General features: G+C 42.7%; 1 protein-coding gene across 3 annotated transcripts; it reads left to right on the top strand.

Annotated features, from left to right (window-relative positions):
* The first annotated feature begins 179 nt into the window (after positions 1 to 179).
* LOC110493609 (transcription factor Sp2) lies at positions 180 to 17,595 on the top strand. 3 transcript variants are annotated; one of them, XM_021567974.3, is made up of 8 exons: positions 180 to 316; positions 1,462 to 1,538; positions 10,385 to 11,086; positions 11,399 to 11,596; positions 12,355 to 12,649; positions 12,907 to 13,087; positions 14,504 to 14,697; positions 15,144 to 17,595. In XM_021567974.3, the coding sequence occupies exons 1-8, from the start codon at positions 247 to 249 to the stop codon at positions 15,242 to 15,244; spliced, it is 1,818 nt and encodes a 605-aa protein (XP_021423649.3). In that variant the 5' UTR covers positions 180 to 246; the 3' UTR covers positions 15,245 to 17,595. The 3 variants fall into 3 exon arrangements, with proteins under 3 accessions (XP_021423649.3, XP_021423648.3, XP_090060846.1); XM_021567973.3 differs by having other exon boundaries at positions 307 to 1,373; XM_090204720.1 differs by having other exon boundaries at positions 310 to 695.
* The last annotated feature ends 8,166 nt before the right edge of the window (positions 17,596 to 25,761 follow it).

Genomic DNA, 25,761 nt, shown 5'->3' with positions numbered 1-25,761 from the left:
GGACATTATAGACGTCATTTAAATGTAAAGGCATTATAATAGGCCCTTTGCCTAGTCCACCTGTTCCTTAAAACCCACCCTATTGACACTAATCTATATATTCCATTGGTTAAAATTGCGTCCATCGACGGTTGTGAGAGGATTCAGGTTATTCATTGGCTAAATTTAATTTCAATCACACTGAGAGCTCTTGTCGATTGGCTGGCCTGGGCATCCTTCATTGAACAACAGCGCGTGGATTGGTCTATGAGCGTGGGCGGAATCTTCCAGGGGCTTGCTCTTGAAGGCTCACGGAGAGCGAGTGTCGTCATGAGCGGTGGGTAGGAATTAAAACATTGGTGTTTATATTACATTGTACTTCGTAAAACAATTTGGTCTGTGTTAAACAAAACACATTGAACAGTTTGTGCTGGAAATTCCTTATGTTTAAGTTTGAATAGGAGCATTGTGCAAGCCAGCTATGCATTTCCGGAAAAGGGCTGCCTTTTTTCCAGTATCAAAGAGTTTGATTTGCTACGCGTATCTAGCTTAGCATACTAGCCAGTAAAGCTGAATCCTGTTTGTAATTCCAGCTACCGTTAGCTATACATTGATGCTAATCATTTTCGATATTTCACATTAAAACAAACTCCACATGCACGTATCGCCATGGGCTGTCTATTCCACTCAGTTCGAAAAGTCAGCTGCACTAAAAAGTATTTGCAATGCTATCTAATTGTTTCATTTCTGACTGCCAGTTAGCTAGCAAACCGTTTAGTTAGCAAGAAGCTATCTGTGTACGTTTGATGGCGGCGCTATTTTCAGGCCGCGCTCAAACATATTTTTTTCTAAACACAAAATATCAGATTTTAAAGAGACAGTCACATTGGTCATGATTGCAATTGACACCAATAATCCACAGTGCAAATCTTATGTACAGTCCAAATTTTTATTGATACTCTCGCGATACATTATCATGCTCGAGCTGTTTGTGAGATTGCGTGAGAAGTCAGACAGGTACAGTAGTCACTAACTCACTGTACACAAGTCGTAGCCCTCTACTGTGCCCATTTGCTAGCTATTATACTGTACTTTTGTTTAGGGACTTTTAATTTTGTACTTCGTAGACGAGGAGTTGTAGTTGGCAATGCATGTGTCTGACAATCTTTTTTTTGTCATAGACCCGCCCTTTTATTAAGGATTAAAGGTCACGCAATTTACACACATCTGCGGTGACTGGCATTCACGGGGTGGTAGCTAGCCATCCACAACTCATCTATTGGAGTTGCAGTTCCCATTTCCTTTGTGAACTGTCTTATTTGAATGCCTTTACATGCGTTTAGGGCAAAACCGCTCCCTCGGATTGAATAATTTCCTGAATCTCTGCAGCAGAGGTATTGACAGCGACCATTGTTTTTGGTACTTGAAATGTGTTAAGACTATTTACAGTATATGCAATGAGTGTTTCCATGTATGTTGCAGATCAACAGGACAGTATGGCCACCACTGTTGCTGTCAGTCCCAGCGAGTATCTCCAGCCCTCTGCCACTTCCTCTCAAGTGAGTCACAGCTAGACTACTTCCTGCTTGTTCTTGGATGTGTAAATATCACCCAGTGGTGTCTTAAAAGTAACTAAGGGGTTCATTATTTGACTTTAGCTTGCATACTGAGTCCAGCAATGCCATCCTATTGTGAATCATGACATTAATAGTTTATGTATTTTATTGGTAGCCTATGGTGAGATGTAGCTTAACCTCCTGTATGTAAACTGTGTTCCACCTAGGGCTGGGTGAAATTCACAATATATCTCTTTTAAAAAAAAGCTTTGTTGCACTAGAGTCATTCCACTTCAAAAAGCACAAGAAAGAGCATTTCGACACTCACCATCTCAGATTGTTCAGAAATCGTTTCTGTAGTTAGAAACGCATAAGATTAGCATTCCTGAAACGTTTTGTTGAAATATAATTTGATAACTGAGAAATTAAGCCAATTGATTGCATCCAAATAGGCAATTTTAATTTAGAGGATTCATATAATATTCAATAAATATAGTACCTAACATCCAATTTGGACAATTTTTCCTAACAATGAGTAAGACATGAGGAATCCAATAAAATGAATCAAAAGCCACCCACGGACCCCCCACGCCAAGCCCACCCAACAACCAGAATACAGTATCAGTTCTATCTCTAACAAGTACTATGGAGCTACTGCGTGGAGTATTGTTTCCCCCCCACACACACACACACACACACAGTTAAAGTTTACATACACTACATTCAAAATTCTTGACATTTAATCCTAGTAAAAATTCCCTGTCTTAGGTCAGTTAGGATCACCACTTTATTTTTAAGAATGTGAAATGTCAGAAAAATAGTAGAGAGAATTATTTATTTCAGCTTTTATTTCTTTCATCACATTCCCAGTGGGTCAGAAGTTTACATCCACTCATTTAGTATTTGGTAGCATTGCCTTTAAATTGTTTAACTTGGGTCAAACGTTTCGGGGAGCCTTCCACAAGCTTCCCACAATAAGTTGGTTGAATTTTGGCCCACTCCTGACACCTGCTGTAACTGAGTCAGGTTTGTAGCCTCCTTGCTCGCACACGCTTTTTCAGTTCTACCCACAAATTCTCTATAAGATTGTGGTCAGGGCTTTGTGATGGCCACTCTAATACCTTGACTTTGTTGTCCTTAAGACATTTTTCCACAACTTTGGAAGTATGCTTGGGGTCATTGTCCATTTGGAAGACCCATTTGCGACCAAGCTTTAACTTCCTGACTGATATCTTGAAATGTTGCTTCAATATATCCACATAATTTTCCTCCCTCATGATGCCATCTATTTTGTGAAGTGCACCAGTCCCTCCTGCAGCAAAGCACTCCCACAACATGATGCTGCTCCCCTGTGCTTCATGTTTGGGATGGTGTTCTTCGGATTGCCAGCCTCCCCCTTTTCCCTCCAAACATAACGATGGTCATTATGGCCAAACAGTTCTATTTTTGTTTCATCAGACCAGAGGACATTTCTCCAAAAAGTACAATCTTGTTTCCCCATGTGCAGTTGCAAACCGTAGTCTGGCTTTTATATAGCAGTTTTGGAGCAGTGGCTTCTTCCTTGCTGAGTGGCCTTTCAGGTTATGTCGATATTGGACTCGTTTTACTGTGGATATAGATACATTTGTACCTGTTTCCTCCAGCATCTTCACAAGGTCCTTTGCTGTTGTTTTGGGATTGATTTGCACTTTTTGCATCAAAGTACGTTCATCTCTAGGAGACAGAACCCGTCTCCTTCCTGAGCGGTATGATGGCTGTATGGTCCCGTGGTTTTTATACTTGCGTCCTATTGTTTGTACAGATGAACGTGGTACCTTCAGGCATTTGGAAATTGCTCCCAAGGATGAACCAGACTTGTGGAGGTCTACAATTGTTTTCTGAGGTCTTGGCTGATTTCTTTAGGTTTTCCCATGACGTCAAAGTAAAGAGGCATTGAGTTTGAAGGTAGGCCTGGAAATACATCCACAGGTACACCTCCAATTGACTCAAATTATCCAATTAGCCTATCAGAAGCTTCTAAAGCCATGACATCATTTTCTGGAATTTTCCAAGCTGTTTAAAGGCACAGTCAACTTAGTGTTTGTTAACTCTTAGAGCTCCCCCCCTACTTTGTGCAATTTCCGCCTGAAGACATACCCAAATCTAACAGCCTGTAGCTCAGGCACAGAACCAAGTATTTGCATATTCTTGGTACCATTTGAAAGAAAACACTCTGAAGTTTGAATGTAGGAGAATATAACACAAATCAAATCAAATTTTATTTGTCACATACACATGGTTAGCAGATGTTAATGCGAGTGTAGCGAAATGCTTGTGCTTCTAGTTCCGACAATGCAGTAATAACAAGTAATCTAACTAACTAACAATAGATCTGGTTTAGATAAAACAATGAAACAAAAATAAAAAACATATGTTTTTTATCATCATCTTTAAAATGAACAAGATAAAAACAAACATTCAGATAGGATGATGGGGACAATTTCAGTGAAAAATATAAGAGGGCAACAGTACTTGTGCAAAGTTACAGAATGATAACTTCCAAAATGAGTCACCCGGGTGTCCCACACAAGTAGCCCAAATGTACCCAAGTGGCCAAATTGGTGAAGGTATACATTTTGAAACAAATAACTATTTACAAAATACCAAAATGGTATTCTAACACACCCCCCCCCAAAAAAATTGGAGGGATAAAAATGGGGGAAAAAATAATTGTTGATTAAAAAATATATGAAAAAAAAAATATATATATATATATATATATATACATTTACAAAATAACAAGGGTAACTATTTACACACTTTCAATATTTGGAAGACCCTCAGTCCTCTATCAAATCAAATCAATTTATATAGCCCCAGCCTAAAACCCCAAACAGCAAGCAATGCAGGTGTAGAAGCACGGTGGCTAGGAAAAACTCGCTAGAATGGCAAAAACCTAGGAAGAAACCTAGAGAGGTACCAGGCTATGAGGGGTGGCCAGTCCTCTTCTGGCTGTGCCGGGTGGAGATCACAGTGGTTGTAGAGGGTGCAACAGGACAGCACCTCAAGAGTAAAAATGAACAGTTTAGGGTTCAATAGCCGCAGGCAGAACAGTTGAAACTGGAACAGCGGCAAGGCCAAGTGGACTGGGGACAGCAAGGAGTCATCATGCCAGGTAGTCCTGACGCATGGTCCTAGGGCTCAGGTCCTCGAGAAAGAAAGAATTAGAGAGAGCATACTTAAATTCACACAGGACACCGGATAAGACTCCCATTCGGAGTCAGTGTCACTGTGAAAGAAAATGTTAAGTTAGAATAGTTTCACATATGAGCCCTGTATCAACAGGTATAATAAACAGATAGATATATATATAGCGAGAGTACAGGGAACATAAGGTTGAATACATTATTATGACCTGCTAGATCTACTGTCTCTTTTATATTATGACAGACCAGCTAGATCTACTGTCTTTATTATATTACAACAGACCAGCTGTATCTACTGTCTCCATTTCACTTTGGCCATTGTTGTGTGGTTCTGCCCTCCCCTCAACAGCCTCAAATAGGCTATTTCATGTGGGTTGGGGTGGGGCGGCAGACACACGCATCTCACATTTCATGACATTACATGTTTATATATTGCTTCTAAAATTGACAAAAAATCACAAATAATATTTTATATTATTAATTTCAAACAAGGGCATTAGCATGATAAGAACGTATTACCAGTCCAAAACGATGTCCTCTCCCGTTAAAAAAATATTCCTCCACAATCGCTAAATGAATCGTCCTACAACAATCTCTGTCTCACCTTCCCAATCAATTTATTCTAAAATTGTGTGTACATCTGTATATCTAGACTTAGATGTAGCTTTCCCTGATTTAGTCACCATAATGATTGATATATAAACAGCTGAATCTGCACGTTTACCAAACAATGCAATGTGTAATATGTGTTTCTCCTTCCGGTATGAAACTTCAATAGCGAATGACTCACTTTACGCTGGAGCTTACTACATGGGTTGGTCTTGCAACACATAAACATGGCCTATAGCCAATGAGCTGAGCTAAACGGCAATCTACCCAGCTAGATTTCAAGACGATCAGTGGTCATTGGGTTAAAAGACAGTCAATCAACGAAACAGCGGGCAAATCATTGGTGCACAATGATGTCATGACTTGTTGTCTTCAAATCGGTTTCTTTCAGTCAATACGTCCTGCGAAATGGCCCATCAGGTTTGATTGTGTTACAAACAAACCAGTTGATTGCAGTGAAACCAAACATGACTGGAAAAGTCACGTTCTGTGTGGGTTATTTACCTGGAATGTGTCGTCGAAAATGGAATGAGACGGAATTCACGACACAAGCGGTTCACAAAATGTTTAGTGTAAGGCTATAAAAACGGATTTTAGCAAACAAAAGATAATTTATTGTGTAACAATGAGCATTGGAATTGCAAACAGACGAAGATCGTCAAAGGTAAACAATTTATTTTAATGCAGTTTGTGAATATGTTACGCCTGTGCTGGTTGAAATAGTTGTTTTTTTATGGGGCTCTATCCTCAGATAATCACATCGTATTATTTCGCAGTAAATCCTTTTTAAAATCCAACAACGCAGTTGGATTAGCAAGATTCTAGACTTTCGATACACGTGAGACACTTGTATTTTCATGAATGTTTAATATGACTATTTATGTAGCGATCACCGTATGTTGTGGAATTTCAGCCCGCTAGCGGGTTCCATGCGCAGAGAGGTTAACTTCTGACCCACTAGATTTGTGACACAATGAATGATAAGTGAAATAATCTGTCTGTAAACAATTGTTGGAAAAAGTACTTGTCATCCACAAAGTAGATGTCCTAACTGACTTGCCAAAACTATAGCCTGTTAACAAGAAATTGGTGGAGTGGTTGAAAAACTAGTTTTAATGACTCCAACCTAAGTGTATGTAAACTTGCGACTTCAACTGCATATGAATCTGGTGATGTTTTTTCCCGATGTTCAGAGAAATTAGCCTTTGAATTCACTTGCATTCTTTACAATAAATTAGTGTGAAAGTACCAGGTTTTTCTCTGTTGCCACTGCCACTGCCACCACACCCTTTTATCAATTTTGCCAGTCTCTTGTGTTTATTAAATTGATTAACATTTTCTTTGCAACTTTGGGTAGAAAACCAATAGCTTTTGCTCATGATGAAAATTAATTGTGTGGTCAAGCCAGTCCTCCATGAAAGCAATTCAGGTTGACCTTCTCTTAGCTACCTAATGTTTCAACCCAATTCTCCTTGAATAGTCCAAAACATTGGAGCTCTCTGAGAGGGCTATCCGTATGGTGAATACTTTTTCTACAGGCCCAAAACTTTGATGGAGAAATGTGCTAGTGACTAAAATGTTGTGACAACCCTAATAAAGTACAATTATAAACCATTGCATGGAAGTCGTATGTTTTTTAAATAAAATTATTAGAAAATATCTCTCTGTAGTGTGACTAGTGACATTTACCATTATACCCAATACTATTACCATTGCAAAACACTATATAGTGTGTGTTTTAGGACTTTTTATTATTGAAGACCATTGGAGACCGTAGCATGGAAACCATTAGAACTACTGTAGCCTAATGGTTTGCTTGTTCGTCAATCACCAGGAATGGTCTAATCCAGACCTTTCTTTAAGGGAGTAAACCAGACACAGAGGGGACTTTTCCTGGACACAAATTAAGCCTAAGAGAAGGAAAAACTGAATTGCGTTCATGGAGGACTGGCTTGAATTGTGAGGATGACCACACAATTTATTTTCATCATGAGCAATAGCCATTGGTTTTCTATCCAAAGTTGCAAAAACAATTTTGTGATATGTTTTTTAATAAACACAGGAGAACAACAAAGTGGATATAGGGTGTGGTGGCAGAAGCAGGAACAGCGGCATCTAGTGTGCAAAACTAGGTACTTTCACATTAATTTATGGTAAAGAATGAAAGTGACTTCAATGGCTATTTTCTCTGAACGGTGGGAAACATCACCAGATTCACCAGGAATACATTACAAAGTTTGAAGAAGCAATATTCCAAGCAGCAGTTCCATACTACTGTCAGACAGAGAACTGATACTGGTTGTTGGGGTGGGATTGGTGTGGGAGGTCCGTGGGTGGCTTTTCATCATTTTATAAGATTCCTCATGTCTTACTCATTGTTAGCAAGAATTATGGTCCAAATCGGATGTTAGGTACTATATTCATGTTCATTGACACTCCCGTTTTTAGTATGATCTGCTCTGTTCTAAATTTTGAGACATAAGTTTAGACATAAAAAGAGTCGTTAGAAGGGGAATTAACCGATTCTGTTGGACCAAACCTCAAATGCAAATAGCAAGTTGGAATTGCTTGTTGTAAGAGAGGAAGAAGTGGTGAGTGGCAGGTGGAGGGGCTTGGTGTCTGTGCGATTGGGAAGGTGCACGCACACAGGAGACGAGACCAAAAAGGGAAAAAAGCTCATAAAAACTAACAAAAATAAAACTTTGATTCTTGTGATACAGGCATTTGCAACATTGCGCTAAAACATACATTCTAATTAAATATATCGCCCAGCCCATATCCATCCATGGTGCAAAAAAATGTGCCAAATACAAAAGGACCTTACCATGAAATGCTTACTTACAAGCCCTTAACCGACAATGCAGTTTTAAGAAAATAGTTACTAAATAAACAAAAGATAAACCCCAAAAAATAGAGCAACAATACAATAACAAGGCTATATACAGGGGGTACCGGTACAGAGTCAATGTGCGGAGGTACTGGTTAGTCGAGGTAAAATGTAGGTAGGGGTAAAGTGACTATGCATAGATAATAAATAGCAAGTAGCATCAGCGTAAGGGGGGGGGGGGGTCACTGCCTGGGTAGCCATTTGATTAGCTCTTTAGCAGTCTTATGGCATGGGGGTAGAAGCTGTTAAGAAGCCTTTTGGATATAGACTTGGCGTTCCGGTACCGCTTTCCGGGCGGTGGCAGAGAGAACAGTCTGGAGTCTTTTGCCATTTTCAGGGCCTTCTTTTAGGGCCTTCCTCTGACACCGCCTGGTATAGAGGTCCTGGATGGCAGGAAGCTTGGCCCCTGTGATATACTCGGCCGAAGGCACTACCCTCTGTAGCACCTTGTGGTTGGAGGCAGAGCACTTGCCATACTAGGCGGTGATGCAACCAGGCTCTTGTCGTGCCCTCTTCACGACTGTCTTGGTGTGTTTGAACCATGATAGTTTGTTGGTGATGTGGACACCAAGGAACTTGAAGCTCTCAAACTGCTCCACTTCAGCCCCGTCGATGAGAAAGGGGGCGTGCTCTGCCCTCTTTTCCTGTAGTTCACAATCATCTCCTTTGTCTTGATCACCTTGAGGGAGAGGTTGTTGTCCTGGCACCACATTGCCATGTCTTTGACCTCCTCCCTATAGGCTGTCTCATTGTTGTCGGTAATCAGGCCTACCACTTGTGTTCTCTGCAAACTTAATGATGGTGTTGGAGTCGTGCTTGGCCACACAGTCGTTGGCAAACAGGGAGTACAGGGGGGGACTAAGCACACATCCCCGAGGGGCCCCTTTGTTGAGGATCAGCGTGGCAGATGTGCTGTTGCCTACCCGTACCACCTGGGGGCGGCCCGTGAGGAAGTCCAGGATCCAGTTGCAGAGCGAGGTGTTTAGTCCCAAGGTCTTTAGCTTAGTGATGAGCTTTGAGGGCACTATGGTGTTGAATGCTTAGCTGTAGTCAATGAACAGCATTCTCACGTAGGTGTTTCTTTTGTCCAGGTGGGAAAGGGCCGTGTGGAGTGCAATATAGATTGCGTCATCTGTTGGGAATGGTGTGCAAATTGGAGTGGGTCTAGGGTTTCTGGCATGATGGTGTTGATGTGAGCCATGACCAGCCTTTCAAAGCACTTCATGACTACATTTGAGTCATACGGGTCGGTAGTAATTTAGGCATGTTACCTTGGTGTTCTTGGGCACAGGGACTATGGTGGTCTGCTTGAAACATGTAGGTATTACAGACTCGGTCAGGGAGAGGTTGAAAATGTCAGTGAATACACTTGCCAGTTGGTTCGGCGCAGCGCATGATCGTTGTACACGTCCTGCTAATCCATCTGGCCCGGCAGCCTTGTGAATGTTGACTGTTTAAAGGACTTACTCACATTGGCTACGGAAAGCGTGATCACGGTTGTCGGGAACAGCTGGTGCTCTCATGCATGCTTCAGTGTTGAAGTGCGCATAGAAGTCATTTAGGTCGTCTGGTAGGCTCATGTCACTTGGCTGCTCGTGGCTGAGCTTCCCTTTGTAGTTCGTAATAGTTTGCAAGCCCTGCCACATCCAACGAGCGTCCTTCCCTTTGTAGTTCGTAATAGTTTGCAAGCCCTGCCACATCCAACGAGCGTCGGAGCCAGTGCAGTAGGATTCAATTCAATTCAGCTGTTATTGACAAATAGACACAGACCGCCACCCCTTACCGGAGACAGCTGTTTTGTCTTGCCAATGCATGGAAAACCCAGCCAGCTAGCTGTATGCTATCCATGTCGTCGATCTGCCACGACTTGTGAAACCTAAGATATTACTGTTTTTAATGTCCTGTTGGTAGGATATTCTTGAACAGAGCTCATCCAGTTTATTCTTTAATAACTGGACGTTGGCCAATAGCACAGATGGTAGAGGCGGGTTACCCACTTACCAATGAATTCTCACAAGGCACCCGGGACCTGCGTCCCCTGTATCGGCGTTGCTTCTTCATGTGAATGACAGGGATTTGGCCCAGGTCTGGTATCAGCAGTAAATCATTTGTGTCCGACTCGTTGCACCCCTAACCATTTGTCCATCTCTCTTTGGTCCTGTCTACAGGACTCCCAGCCCTCCCCACTGGCCCTCCTGGCCGCCACCTGTAGTAAGATCGGCCCCCCTGCTGCTCAGGCCCCTATCAGTGCCCCTCCTACCCAACCCCAACCTCGCCGTCTCCTCCCCATCAAGCCCGCCCCCATCGCCCCCGCCCCTCCCAAAAACCTGGGCTTCCTGTCCGCTAAAGGAAATGTGATCCAGCTGCCAGCGGGCCTGGGCTCCAACAACCCCGGCACCCCCATCGTCCTCACCATCCAGCAGAGCCCTGGCCGCTCGACTCAAACATCCAACATCCAATACCAGGTGATGCCACAGCTGGGAGGCACACAGACCATCCAGATGATGCAGCAGGGCGGACAGATCCAGCTCATCCCGGGTACCAACCAGGCCATCATCACCACGCCCATGACGGTCCCCCAGCCGCAGCCCGCTGCCGCGCCCATCACCCCGCAGAAGACGGTGGCCATCAAGCCGTCCCCAAGGGGGCGGAAACCCAATGCAGCCAACGTGGTGCGGCTGCCCAGCGGGCTCACGCTGCCCCTCAACGTAGCCACCGGAGATGAGCCAGCGGCAGCTCCTCCCCCGCCAACAAAGGGCAGACGAGGAAGGAAGAAGCTGGTGGCAGCAGTCCCTCCACCACAGACCACCTCTCCGCCCCCCGAGCAGATGGAGACGATATTGTTAGAAGCCGGGGAGAATATTATTCAGGTATGTTTGTTGTTCTGCTGCATTTGGTGTGGGGTCAACCATGACTTGTGGACCAATTCACTTGCTTGATTGGGCTACAAATGGGTACTAATTACTGAATGTGTCTACAATGTTTGTGTGTGTGTGTGTGTGTGTGTAAATGAGTATCTAATTATTTCATCTGTATTTCTCAAACTCAAAATGCAATGCTTTACGTGGGGGTTAGCCTACTCTATCACCCCTTCAACCTCCAATATTGGGGTCCCTGTATGAGTAAGTATTGGACAGATTTAGGGCTGTGTTTCATTGCTGCTCTCTCGGTGTTCTCCCCAGGCGGGGAACCAGCTTCTGATTGTGCAGAACACTGGGTCGGGCCAGCAGCAGCTGGTGCAGTTGGTGCAGCAGAAACAGGAGCAGCAGGTGGTCCAGATCCCCCAGCAGGCTCTGAAGGTGGTGCAGGCTGCCTCCGCCACCCTGCCTCAGGTCCCCCAGAGACAGCCTGCACCCAGCCTGCAGCCAGAGCCTACTCAGGTACACACACAAGTTGTTAGAGATCGTTAATGTAGCTCTCTCAGCAAACTGACAGATCTAGGAGTTACTCAGAGTAGTTAGTTAGGATGCAAGGTGATTTGTAGATCGGTCAGTCTGAAGTTGTCAATGTAGTCATGCACACACACACACACACACACACACACACACACACACACAAAACACCTACAGGTGCTGCATGCACACCACCTCTCTACACTCACTCCAGGCTATCCACATGTTTATTTATTTTATTTGTATTTATTTAACCTTTTTAACTAGGCAAGTCAGTTAAGATCAAATTCGGGTTTACACTGATGGCCTACCAAAAGGCAAAAGGACTCCTGCAGGGACGGGGGCTGGGATTAAAAATAAATATAGCACAACACACATATCACGACATGAGACAACACTACATAAAGAAGGACCCAAGACAACAAACAACACAGTATGGCAGTAACACATGACAATACAGCATGGTAGCAACACCACATGACAACTACATAGTAGCATCACAACATGGTAGCAGCACAAAACATTATTGGGCACTGACAACAGCACAGAGGGCAAGAAGTTAGCGACAACAATACATCACGCGAAGCAGCCACAACTGTCAGTAAGGGTGTCCATGATTGAGTCTTGATTGCACATGCGCTTTCCAAACAGCTGAAATGTAATGGAAGTGGGACTTTAATACAGAATTGTGTCCTAATCTGACAGATTTGTTCCATGTTAGTCTGACACCCCTGTGCTCCTCTCAGCTGCTGATCAAAACGGCATCAGGCGAATGGCAGACTGTGCAGCTCCAGGAAACCACCGTTTCCACGGCAACAACGCCCTCCAGCATGGTCACCACCACCCTGTCGTCCGTGGGGGCCACCAAGCGAACACTGGCGGGGGGCAGGAAGGAGAGGACCCTACCAAAAATAGCTCCGGCGGGGGGGATGATAGCATTGAACGCGGCCCAGCTCTCTTCGGCGGGCCAGGCCGTGCAGACTATAAACATCAACGGGGTCCAGGTGCAAGGAGTGCCCGTCACCATCACCAACGCAGGAGGTGTGTGTGTGTGTACTGTGTGTTCGTGACACATATAAAAAGTGCTTGTCCGTATCCAAATCCACAAGGGCATATCCGGTCTATTTCCATACTGTCTTCCTTTAAAAATGGTTTGCATTCCAATGTACTTTTAGCAAGCTAATGGAGGCCTGCATGTGTGTGTCAGTATGTGTGTGTGGGCATGTCTGTGTAATGTATGTTTATATATGTTTATTACTCATGTGCAATATGTTAAAGTTTCTCTACTGTTCTTTCAGGGCAGCAGCACCTGACAGTGCAGACGGTGCAGGGCGGGGCCCTCCAGCTGGGCGGCGTGACCTCCCAGGGCCACCAGGTGCAGATGGAGCAGACTCTGGCTCTGGAGCTGCAGGGCCAGCCTGGGGAGAAGAAACGCCGCATGGCCTGCACCTGCCCCAACTGTAAGGACTCCGAGAAGAGGCAAGTGGCTCTTACTAGCAAACTAGAGACAGGCCTGAGCACCTGGTGGAAAAAAACATGATATACAGTATAAACCCATATATTTATTTACCCATATGGAAAGTCTTGGTTGATACAAACTGATACCTGTATGGCAAAATGTACCCTTTTGTGAGATTGGGGCAGGGAAACAACCACGATTGCAAGCAACTACTTTCCATTCTCCTGCGTTAAATACCTGTGCATCAATCAGAAATATAGTGAATACACTACATGACCAAAAGTATGTGGACACCTGCTCATCAAGCATCTCATTCCAAAATCATGGGTATTAATATGGAGTTGGTCCCCCTTTTGCTGCTATAACAGCCTCCACTCTTCTGGGAAGGCTTTTCACTAGATGTTGGAACATTGCTGCGGGGATTTGCTTCCATTCAGCTACAAGAGCATTAGTGAGGACGGGCACTGATGTTGGGCGATTAGGCCTGGCCTCGCATGGGGTTGAGATCAGGGCTCAAGTTCTTCCACATCGATCTCGACAACCATTTCTATATGGACCTCGTTTGTGCATGGGGACATTGTCATACTGAAACAGGAAAGGGCCTGTTGCCACAAAGTTGGAAGCACAGAATCGTCTAGAATGTCATTGTATGCTCTAGCGTTAAGATTTCCCCTCACTGGAACTAAGGGGCCTAGCCCGAAACATGAACAACATCCCCAGACCAATATTCCTCCTCCACCAAACTTTACATTTGGCACAATGCATTGGGTCAGGTAGCGTTCTCCTGGCATCCACCAAACCCAGATTAGTCCGTTGGACTGCCAGATGGTGAAGCATTATTCATCACTCCAGAGAACGCACTTCTAGTGTCCAATGGCGGCGAGCTTTACACCACTCTTGTCGATGCTTGGCGTTGCGCATGGTGATCTTAGGCTTGTGATGGGCTGCTCGGCCATGGAAACCCATTTCATTAAACTTCAGACGAACAGTTCTTGTGCTGACGTCGCTTCCAGTGGAACTCGGTAGTGAGCGTTGCAACCAAAGGCACATCAGCACTCGGCGCTCCCGTTCTGTGAGCTTGTGTGGCCTACCACTTCCCGGCTGAGCCGATGATGCTCCTAGACGTTTCCACTTCACTATACAGCACTTATAGTTGACCAGGGCAACTCTAGCAGGAGGGAAATTTGACGAACTGACTTGTTGGAAAGGTGGCATCCTATGACGGTGCCACGTTGAAAGTCACTGAGCTCTTCAGTAAGTCCATTCTACTGCCAATGTTTGTCTATGGAGGTTGCGTGGCTGTGTGCTTGATTTTATACACTTATCAACAACAGGTGTGGCTGAAATAGCCAAATCCACTCATTTGAAAGGGTGTCCACATACTTTTGTGTGTATATATATAGTGTAGTTAAGTTGGTGTTTTCTGTGTTGTGCAGGCCCGGCGAGGTGGGGAAGAGGAAGCACATCTGTCACATCCCGGGCTGCGAGAAGACGTTCCGGAAAACATCCCTCCTCCGGGCACACGTGCGCCTGCACACCGGCGAGCGGCCCTTCGTCTGCAACTGGGTCTTCTGTGGCAAACGCTTCACTCGCAGTGACGAGCTGCAGCGACACGCCAGGACACACACAGGTCTGTCCACCGTAGGGGACACACTGATACACACTGTAGGATGAATGTAGGTCAGCCTGCACAACACTCACTGGGTAATGTTCAGTAAGACACTGTAGCAAAATGTTTTTCAATGGATAAAATTCTGTGTTCTTATTGGACAAGTTCCCCTGTTTTTGAAAATGTTTTCCCCCTACTGAACACACCCCAGGAGGTACGTACACAGCAAGTCAGTCAACAATGCTCCATATGCCAAATCATACACCATTGTTTTCACCACATGTCAGGACTCAAGCAGACGATGCACATACAGTATGTTAGTTTTGCTGAAGTTTCCAGGACTCAAGCAGGCACTCAGATTTGAAGCAGAGATTCCCTTGCAGCAGAGAAGAATGGTATTGCTGTTTCATAGTTTTGTGTTATGCAGGAAAATTAAACCACTCATTTATTCTGTCTTTTCCTTGCAGGAGACAAGCGCTTCGAGTGCAACCAGTGTCAGAAACGGTTCATGAGGAGCGACCATCTCACGAAGCATTACAAAACACACATAAACACCAAGAACTTGTGAGCTGAGCTGTGCTGTATACCGACTGTATACACAGACATGCCCTGATGAACTAAACCCCATAGAGGGCCGCAGGAGAGGATACCAAGATGGGTGAACCCCAAAAAGGCCCCATACGCCCTGTTCTCCTTACTCCCCCACAGAGGCTTCGTAGCCTGGTGTACATACCAATCCTCCCCCTCACGGACTCAACTGTTCCAGTCAAGTTATTAATGATAAAAATATATATATATATATAATTATGGGCAGCATGCTTACCTACGTAGGCAGAATGCGTATAACAGCGAAAGGTGGTCTCCCAGAAAGACAGACAAGCGTGGCTGCTGTGTTCTGATGACCTCACGCTCTGAGCGCCATATCCAAATCCAGTCACCAGGCCTGAGGGAGGAATGAGAGCGAAACGGATAGATTTAGTCTACCAAAGTACCCGAGCCCAAAGGAGACTCCAGCCACTCTTGCCCCTTCTTGTTTTTCCATGTTTTATTCTTTTCAATATTAATAATAACAAATATTATTGTTGTTGAAGCTCCAGAATAAGGTTTTTTCAAAGTTGATCCTCAAGCCCCACGAGTATCCAAGGTACTTTTCAGTCAAACAAATCCTATTCAGTAAATTGCACTACATGCATATCCTTTTACATAGTTTGAACGGTATTTGTAATTCTATTCTTGTTCAATATCAAAGTAATATTATTGATTTTCCAACAGATAAATGATTTGGTTGAAAAGAAAACATGCATACCTATGAGGCCTTGGTGACCACTTTGAAACCTTACACAGTTCCAGACTTGGAAAACCTAAGTTGGCAAAAGAATTTGTGCATATGCGTACAAACATACATCCACACATACATGGGCAAGTATAGATATTTATGATGTTCAGACATAATACCCTTTTCGGGAGTTTTTTTGTAAATCGAAAATGTAATTTAGGTTTTGGCATTTTTTTGTTTGAGTGAAGAGTTACAAATTATTTTGAATACAGACTCCCTCCTAATGAGTTTAAATGTAGTGCTTTGCTATGTGTATATCATTATGATATTAACTAAATATGTCCCAAATATTGGTCTGGCATGACAATCATGTCATTGGATGAAGAGAGAAAAAAAATCGACATTAAAATGCTTTCTCGGGCCTGTCACAAGTTATTAGATTACATTAGAAGTCATAACTTGTCTATTATGATCTACATTAAGATCCGTTTGAGGCAAATATGTTTGATAAAACATTTCCGATTCGTATGACATAAAAGTTGACAAGCTATCTACTATTATTTATCTAAGGTTTCTGGTGTTTCAATTCCTTTAACCCTCAAGGGAGAACACCAGCGCTATACCTTTACCCGTAGTATTACAATAAGTTCTGTTCAATGAATACATATTGACTGTTTATGTAGCTAACTGCATAACAGCCTACATTTTTTATATTTTTCTTTCAAATATTTATAAATGTCCCCCAACAACAAAAAAATATGATCCTCGTGCATTTTAAAATGAGATCAACATTTCATTGAATAGCCAATATGAAAATCATGTCCAGAATGTCTGGATGCCTAAACTGGGCCTTGGGGACGGAAAGAAAGTCCTGCTCATATTTATGTTTGTATTGTATGTCCTGAATGTGTATATACAATGTGTCTGGGAGACACAGTCAAATGTAGGATAAAAAAGTTGCACTGCCTTGTATTTTGGCCGGCCTGGTTAGAGCTGAAGGAAGTGGACTCTGTACAGTGTGAAAGGAAAATGAGTAATGTGACGTTGTATAGCTTCATTCCTGCTTTGTACACCGTTACTTCTAGATGATCCCTTTTCTATCGAATTTAAAGTTGCCTTAGACAGTTGCACCCAGTATTTAAAGAGATTTCTGTCTAATTTCCAGGGAATGGCATTTGTAGAATTCCTTTTATTTTTGTCTAACTTATGTTACATAATGCCGATGTTTATGTGCACTGACTTGAGCCCAGGTTGAAAATATGTGATTTTTATTTGATTTTTAAGTAATGATCAGTGGATGAGTTATTTTACCTAAACTGAAAAGGTCCTAATGTTGGTCTCAGTGAACCAGGTGCTTTTCCCTCTCTAAACCTAATCTACCACAGTAATAGATACAGACCCTGTGTATGTCTGAAATGGCACCCTAATCCCTATATTGTGCACTACTTTCAACCACAGCTCTCTGGTCAGAAGTAGTGCACTATATAGGGAATAGGGTGACATTTCAGACTTCCTTTGTTTAACAGAAGTTCTCAGATATCCAGCTATTGCCCATCTTTTATAACTTGTATTAAGGCGCTTACTACAGGTGCTTGCTCCTTTTTTACAGTCACCCACACCCTCAATAAAGCATTCAAACTGTATTCTGTGTTGTCCTTCTTCATTCAGGTCCCATCAGCCTTCACGAGAGATTGCCCTCACTGAGGACCATAGGGTGAATTTTGAAAAAGGTGTGTGTGTGTATAAGTATTTACCTGGCTGTCATTTGTTTTACTTGGGGCGGCATGTAGCCTAGATCATTGGGCCAGTAACTGAAACGTTGCTGGTTTGAATCCCTGAGCTGACAGGTGAAAAAAATCTGATGTGCCCTTGTGCAAGGCACTTAATCGTAATTGCTCCTGTAAGGTGCTCTGGGTAAGAGTGTCCGCTAAATCAGGGTTTCCCAAACTTGGTCCTGGGGCCCCGCCCTGAGTGCATGTTTTGGTTTTTGCTCTGATTACACAGCTGATTTCAAATATCTATCTCCTCATCAAGCTTTGATTATTTTAAACAGTTGTGTAGTACTCGGGCAAAAAAACATATTTTTTAATGACCTTTTATTTAACTAGGAAAGTCAGTTAAGAACAATTTTTTATTTACAATGATGGCCTACCACGGCCAAACCCAGACGACGCTGGGCCAGTTGTGCGCTGCCCCGAAACGTGGGCCGAGCTTGGGAAACCCTATGCTAAATGTGCATGGCTAATGAGAAAATAAAATAATTAATTTTAAAATTGTATTTTCAGAAAAACAAAAGGATTGAGTGTTTCCAAGCTATAGGGTCTCGGTGCTGTATCCCCTTCATGGATTGATGTCTGGACAGTTGACTTAAATGTGTTCGCTTTAACCCTAAAGAATTTATGTGACAAACTTAAGTCAATCTCAGATCGATTGCCTGCAGGGCAAAGTTAACCTCTGCTTTCATGTACAAAAATAAGTAATGACCATTGTGTTTTTAGGGAAAGAGGATAACTTTCTACATATATTAAGCTGTAAGTTTGACCAATTCCAGTCCCCTTGCTTAGTGGGTTCAGTGTCCTCCTCGGGATCATTTTTATGTAGAAGGACTGAAGCTCTGTTCTGGTGACTTTTTAAAAGAACCTTCTACTATATATATAATTATATATATATATTTTTTAATGATGCTGACACCCATCTAAAATATCGTTTCCACCACCAGAAATGAGCACATTAACATATTTGTAGAAATTACTGTATCTTACAATTATTTTTAACATATTTGGACCATGCATATAGCCCCCTCTTACTCAATTCTGGACCTCGAAGCCAGTTCCACTGCTTTTTTTTCCATTGTTCCCCTCTAATCAGGGACTAATTTAGACCTGGGACACCAGATGGGTGCAATTAATTATCAGGTAAAACAGAAAACCAGCAGGCTCCGGACCTCGTAGGGTAAGAGTTGAGAACCCCTGTTCCTGTGCATTGTCATTATCAGGGCTCTCAAACCCTGTTCCTAGAGAGCTACCGTCCTGTATGTTTTCACTCCAACCCTAATCTAGCACACCTGATTCTAATAATTAGCTGTTTGATAAGCTGAACCAGGTCAATTACAACTAGGGTTGGAGCAAAAGCCTACAGGAGTACAGCTCTCCAGGAACAGGGTTGGAGATACTATACTATCAGATGTGCTATTAGCAATAAGCATGATCACCTGTAGCCCAACTGATGCAGCATAGACCCCAGCTGATCATGCTAGACATGTACTGTATGCTGTGATGCATAGGCAAAATTGCCATTGGGGATGGGGGGGACATGTCCGACAAATATTCAGAATAGGTCAATTCGTTCCCCACAATAATTTATTTAACTTAAAATAAGTCATTTACAAAAATAAAAAAATTTATCAAAAATTATGAATGACTGTGTGAATGCTGACAGAATACGGTCGGGAGACAGACTCGAAAGTCAGGATCAACATTTAACAAGATTCTGTGTCCATGGTATGAATAATTTTGCACGCCCAATTTTTCAGTTTTTGATTTGTTAAAAAAGTTTGAAATATCCAATAAATGTCGTTCCACTTCATGATTGTGTCCCACTTGTTGTTGATTCTTCACAAAAAAATACAGTTTTATATCTTTATGTTTGAAGCCTGAAATGTGGCAAAAGGTCGCAAAGTTCAATGGGGCCGAATACTTTCGCAAGGCACTGTAAATATATATATATTACATACATACAGTGGGGAGAACAAGTATTTGATACACTGCCAATTTAGCAGGTTTTCCTACTTACAAAGTATGTAGAGGTCTGTCATTTTTATCATAGGTACGCTTCAACTGTGAGAGACGGAATCTAAAACAAAAATCCAGGAAATCACATTGTATGATTTTTAAGTAATTAATTAGCATTTTCTGGATTTTTTTTTTGATTCTGTTTCTCATAGTTGAAGTGTACCTATGATAAAAAATTATAGACCTCTACACGCTTTGTAAGTAGGGAAACCTGCAAAATCGGCAGTGTATCAAATACTTGTTCTCCCCACTGTATATAAATGTGTACTGTGCATAAGGTAGGCAAACTCAAACTATAATAAAACTCAGTCTTCATCTTTTGTGTATTTTTAAAATAAATAAATATCCATGTGTGCATCATTATAATACAACTCATTCTACATATTCTGTGTCTATATATTTGCCATGAAATACCTTCATTGATGATGGTGACGACTTAACCCTTCCATGTATACTGCGTTTTCAAAATATCCCTCAAAACACCCCTTGAGGGACATAATAAGTTATGTCAAACTGTGTAGAATTGCAGGAAATGTGTTTTTAAACTGTAAAAAGTGTATGTCTAGTGTTCGTCCCCCCAATATCTACACCACCATTTCGCCCTTGGTCTGATGGCATCGATGGAAATCCCACCTGTCTTGCTATTCTTCTATACTAAACAAAAATATAAACGCGACATGCAACAACTTCTTATAAGGAAATCAGTCAATTGAAATAAATGAAATAGGCCCTAATCTATTGATTTCAAATGACTGGGAATACAGACATGCATCAGTTGGTCACAGATACCATCAAAAAAAAGTTACCAGTCAGTGTCTGGTGTGACCACCATTTGCCACATCTCCTTCGCATAGAGTTAATCAGGCTGTTGATTGTGGCCTGTGGAATGTTGTCCCACTCCTCTTCAATGATGCGAAGTTGCTGTGCGAAGTTGCTGGATGTTGGCAGGAACTGGAACAGACTGTTGTACACGTTAATCCAGAGCATCCCTGACATGCTAAATGGGTGACATGTCTGGTGAGTATGCAAGCCATGGAGGAACTGGGACATGTTCAGCTTCCAGTAATTGTGTACAGATCCTTGCGACATGGGGCAGTGCATTATCACGCTGAAACATCAGGTGATGGCGGCGGATGAATGGCACAACAATTTGCCTCAGGATCTTATCAAATTGCTATAGACCCTGGTGAAGAAGACGAGTAGTGGGTGGGGTTTTAAGTGGGTGGGGTTATATCCTTCCTGTTTGGCCCTGTCCGGGGGTGTCATCGGATGGGGCCACAGTGTCTCCTGACCCCTCCTGTCTCAGCCTCCATTATTTATGCTGCAGTAGTTTATGTGTCAGGGGGCTAGGGTCAGTTTGTTAAATCTGTAGCACTTCTCCTGTCCTATCCGGTGTCCTGTGTGAATTTAAGTATGCTCTCTTTAATTCTCTCTTTCTCTCTTTCTTTCTCTCTCTCGGAGGACCTGAGCCCTAGGACCATGCCTCAGGACTACCTGACATGATGACTCCTTGCTGTACCCAGTCCACCTGGCTGTGCTGCTGCTCCAGTTTCAACTGTTCTGCCTGTGATTGTTGTTGTTTGACCATGCTGGTCATTTATGAACATTTGAACATCTTGGCCATGTTCTGTTATAATCTCCACCTCGCACAGCCAGAAGAGGACTGGCCACCCCACATAGCCTGGTTCCTCTCTAGGTTTCTTCCTAGGTTTTGGCCTTTCTAGGGAGTTTTTCCTAGCCACCGTGCTTCTACACCTGCATTGCTTGCTGTTTGGGGTTTTAGGTTGGGTTTCTGTACAGCACTTTGAGATATCAGCTGATGTACGAAGGGCTATATAAATACATTTGATTTGATTTGAGTATGCAGATGAGCTTCTCTGAGACGGTTTCTTGGCAGTTTGCGCAGAAATTATTTGGTTGTGCAAACCCACAGTTTCATCAGCTGTCTGGTCTCAGATGATTCTGCAGGTGAAGAAGCTGGGTGTTGGAGTGTGCCCCTGCTGTCTGTAAATAAATTAAAAACAAGACAATCATGCTGTCTGTAAAAAAATAAATAACAAGAATCGTGCTGTCCGGTTTGCTTAATATAAGGAATTTGATGTATAGCGTTTACTTTTAACTTTTAATCAAGTATTAAACAGTGTTGCAAATGCAGAGTGCCATGATACAAACAGTGGCTTGCGAAATTATTCACCCCCTTGTCATTTTTCCTATTTTGTTGCCTTACAACCTGGAATTAAAATAGTTTTTTAGGGGGTTTGTATAATTTGATTTACACAACATGCCTACCACTTTGAAGATGCAACAAAAAATTTTTTATTGCGAGACAAACAAGAAATAAGACAAAAAAAAGAGAACTTGAGCGTTCATAACTATTCACCCCCCCAAAGTCAATACTTTGTAGAGCTACCTTTTGCAGCAATTACAGCTGCAAGTCTCCTGGGGTATGTCTCTATAAGCTTGGCACATCTAGCCACTGGGATTTTGACCCATTCTTCAAGGCAAAACTGCTCCAGCTCCTTCAAGTTGGATGGATTCAGCTGGTGTACATCAATCTTTAAGTCATATCACAGATTCTCAATTGGATAGATGTCTGGGCTTTGACTAGGCCATTCCAAGACATTTAAATGTTTCCCCTTAAACCACTTGAGTGTTGCTTTAGCAGTATGCTTAGGGTCATTGTCCTGATGGAAGGTGAACCTTCGTCCCAGTCTTAAATCTCTGGAAGACTGAAACAGGTTTCCCTCAAGAATTTCCCTGTACTTAGCACCATCCATCATTCCTTCAATTCTGACCCGTTTCCCAGTCCTGCTGATGAAAAACATCCCCACAGCATAATGCTGGGATGGTATTCTCGAAGTGGTGAGAGGTGTTGGGTTTGTGCCAGACATAGCGTTTTCTTTGATGGCCAAAAATCTAAATATTAGTCTCATCATACCAGAGTACCTTCTTCCATATGTTTGGGGAGTCTCCCACATGCCTTATGGCGAACACCAAACGTGTTTGCTTATTATTTTCTTAAAGCAATTTTTTTCTGGCCAATCTTCTGTAAAGGCCAGCTCTGTGGAGTGTACTGCTTAAAATGGCCCTATGGACAGATACTCCAATCTCCGCTGTGGAGCTTTTGAGCTCCTTCAGGGTTATCTTTTGTCTCTTTGTTGCCTCTCTGATTAATGCCCCTCCTTGCCTGGTCCGTGAGTTTTGGTGGGCAACCCTCTCTGGCAGGTTTGTTGTTGTGCCAAATTCTTAATGGATTTAACGGTGCTCCGTGGGATGTTCAAAGTTGATGGTATTTTTTTTAAACCCAACTGATCTGTACTTCTCCACAACTTTGTCCCTGTCCTGTTTGGAGAGCTCCTTGGTCTTCATGGTGCTGCTTGCTTGGTGGTGCACCTTAGTGGTGTTGCAGACTCTGGGACCTTTCAGAACAGGTGTATATATACAGAGATCATGTGACAGATTATGTGACACTTAGATTGCACACAGGTGGACTTTATTTAACTAATTATGTGACTTCTTAAGGTAATTGGTTGCACCAGATCTTATTTAGGGGCTTCAAAGTAAAGGGGCTGAATACATATGCACACAACACTTTTTTTTTTTTTTTTTTTGAATTTTTTGAAACAGGTAATTTCACCAGTTTGGACTATTTTGTGTATGTCCATTACATGAAATCCAAATAAAAATCATTTTAAATTACAGGTTGTAATGCAACAAAATAGGAAAAACGCCAAGGGGGATGAATACTTTTGCAAGGCACTGTACGTTTGGCACCACGAGTATTAAAAAATTAAAAAATAAAAACTTGTGGCCATGAAGGACCTAGCGGTCATCTCCACCATTCCCCATTCTATCTGTGAGGGAATCTTGATGGTGTACAAGTGACACCTATCCGCTTCAAGTCCGCAGCCCACGGTGTCCAATAGCTAAGAGCTGCGAAGAGGCTTTGCAGAGGAAGTTCTTTACAGTTGCCCTACCTGAAGACCTAAAGAAGGACATTTTCCATTAGTGCAGCTCTCAGGTTGGGAAACTGGCACTGTCCCAGAAGGTGTTCCCTCCCCAGGAGGAATTCCCTCCTTTGACTGACAGCGACAAGTTAGAATACATCCACCGTGTAACTCTGCCTCACTCCTCCGTCAGAGATGTGGTCTGGATCCGTCCCAAATATTTTGTTGGGGATGACTATGAAGAGGTTGTAACATCAGAGACCAACTTCAAAGGATTGTGGAAAGACTCCACAAGATCAGGCTCAGGAGGATGCAGAGAGGGACAAACCAAAGGTGACAAACCTTGATATTGTTCCTGTTATTATTGACAGGAAAGTGTGTTCCAGGATTCATGCACATTCAAGCACTATTACGAATGTAATAACATCCCACTTTGCAATGATATGGTCCAGCACATACATATCCACGTTCAGAATGAGGCATTGAAATACCAAAACCAAAGAGTATTTTTTAATATTTTTTATTTCACCTTTATTTAACCATTTAGGCTAGTTGAGAACAAGTTCTCATTTGCAACTGCGACCCGGCCAAGATAAAGCATAGCAATTCGACACATACAACAACACAGAGTTACACATGGAATAAACAAAACATACAGTCAATAATACAGTAGAAAATAGAAAACAAAAAGTCTATATACATTGAGTGCAAATGAGGTAAGATAAGGGAGTTAAGGCAACAAATAGGCCATGGTGGCGAAGTAGTTACAATATACCAATTAAACACTGGAATGGTAGATGTGCAGAAGATGAATGTGCAAGTAGAGATACTGGGGTGCAAAGGAGCAAGATAAATAAATAAATACAGTAAGGGGATGAGGTATATAGCCCATCTGTAAACAGCCCATCTATGTTAAAGGCAACAAATAGGCCATGGTGGCGAAGTAATTACAATATAGCAATTAAACACTGGAATGGTAGATGTGCAGAAGATGAATGTGCAAGTAGAGATACTGGGGTGCAAAGGAGCAAGATAAATAAATAAATACAGTAAGGGGATGAGGTATATAGCCCATCTGTAAACAGCCCATCTATGTACAGGTGCAGTGATCTGTGAGCTGCTCTGACAGCTGGCGCTTAAAGCTAGTGAGGGAGATATGAGTGTCCAGCTTCAGTGATTTTTGCAGTTCGTTCCAGTCATTGGCAGCAGAGAACTGGAAGGAAAGGCAACCAAAGTAGGAATTGCCTTTGGGGGTGACCAGTGAGATATACCTGTTGGAGCGAGTGCTACGAGTGGGTGATGCTATGGTGACCAGTGAGCTGAGATAAGGCAGGGCTTTACCTAGCAGAGACTTGTAGATAACCTGTAGCCAGTGGGTTTGGCGACGAGTATGAAGCGAGGGCCAACCAACAAGAGAGTACAGGTCGCAGTGGTGGGTAGTGTATGGGGCTTTGGGGACAAAACGGATGTCACTGTGATAGACTGCATCCAATTTGCTGAGTAGAGTGTTGGAGGCACTGTATAGTCTTAGGCACTGAAGTAACTCAACAATGAGCCAGACAATATGGCCAAATTCTTAGAAGACATTAAACTCTACATTAGGAAGGAATACTTCAAGACCTTCTGTCAATGTGCAAGATGTAAATCCCAGCTGTATCCAGACAGACGATCTCTGCTGGTATGCAACATTGCGGTCAGTGAGATCATGGCTCACCTGACGTCTACCTTGATCTTCGCAAGGAAACCAAGAAGGGTGATGACCGGCCATACTGCATCAACATCCCGGTCAAGAGAGAGACTAGCACCCCGGATGATACAGGTAGAAGAACACTGTTACTGTTGGTGTGGTACATTCAGAATCAGGCCTAGTCTCTTGTAAATTACTTGTATTCCACAATGTTTTTTCATTCACAATTTCACAACAATATTCAATGTTGAGGACACAGCTACTTTTTTTATGTGATCAAATATTTTTTATTTAGTCATAATAATTGTCAGCAAATATGAATACATACATGCAAAAATAAATGACATCCCCTCGAGTACACAGCTGTTAACATGTTGGGCAATA

Source organism: Oncorhynchus mykiss, chromosome 17 (assembly GCF_057628025.1).
Source record: "Oncorhynchus mykiss isolate SJ-2025 chromosome 17, ASM5762802v1, whole genome shotgun sequence".
NCBI classification, from domain to species: Eukaryota; Metazoa; Chordata; class Actinopteri; order Salmoniformes; family Salmonidae; genus Oncorhynchus; species Oncorhynchus mykiss.
This window is presented reverse-complemented; position numbering and strand designations above follow the sequence as displayed.

Coding starts and splice junctions, on each gene's coding strand:
- LOC110493609 (XM_021567974.3), top strand. CDS start 247: ATGAGCGTGGGCGGAATCTTCCAGGGGCTTGCTCTTGAAGGCTCACGG. Junction 13,088..14,503: donor TGTAAGGACTCCGAGAAGAG/GCAAGTGGCTCT, acceptor TGTGTTGTGCAG/GCCCGGCGAGGTGGGGAAGA. Junction 14,698..15,143: donor ACACGCCAGGACACACACAG/GTCTGTCCACCG, acceptor TTTTCCTTGCAG/GAGACAAGCGCTTCGAGTGC.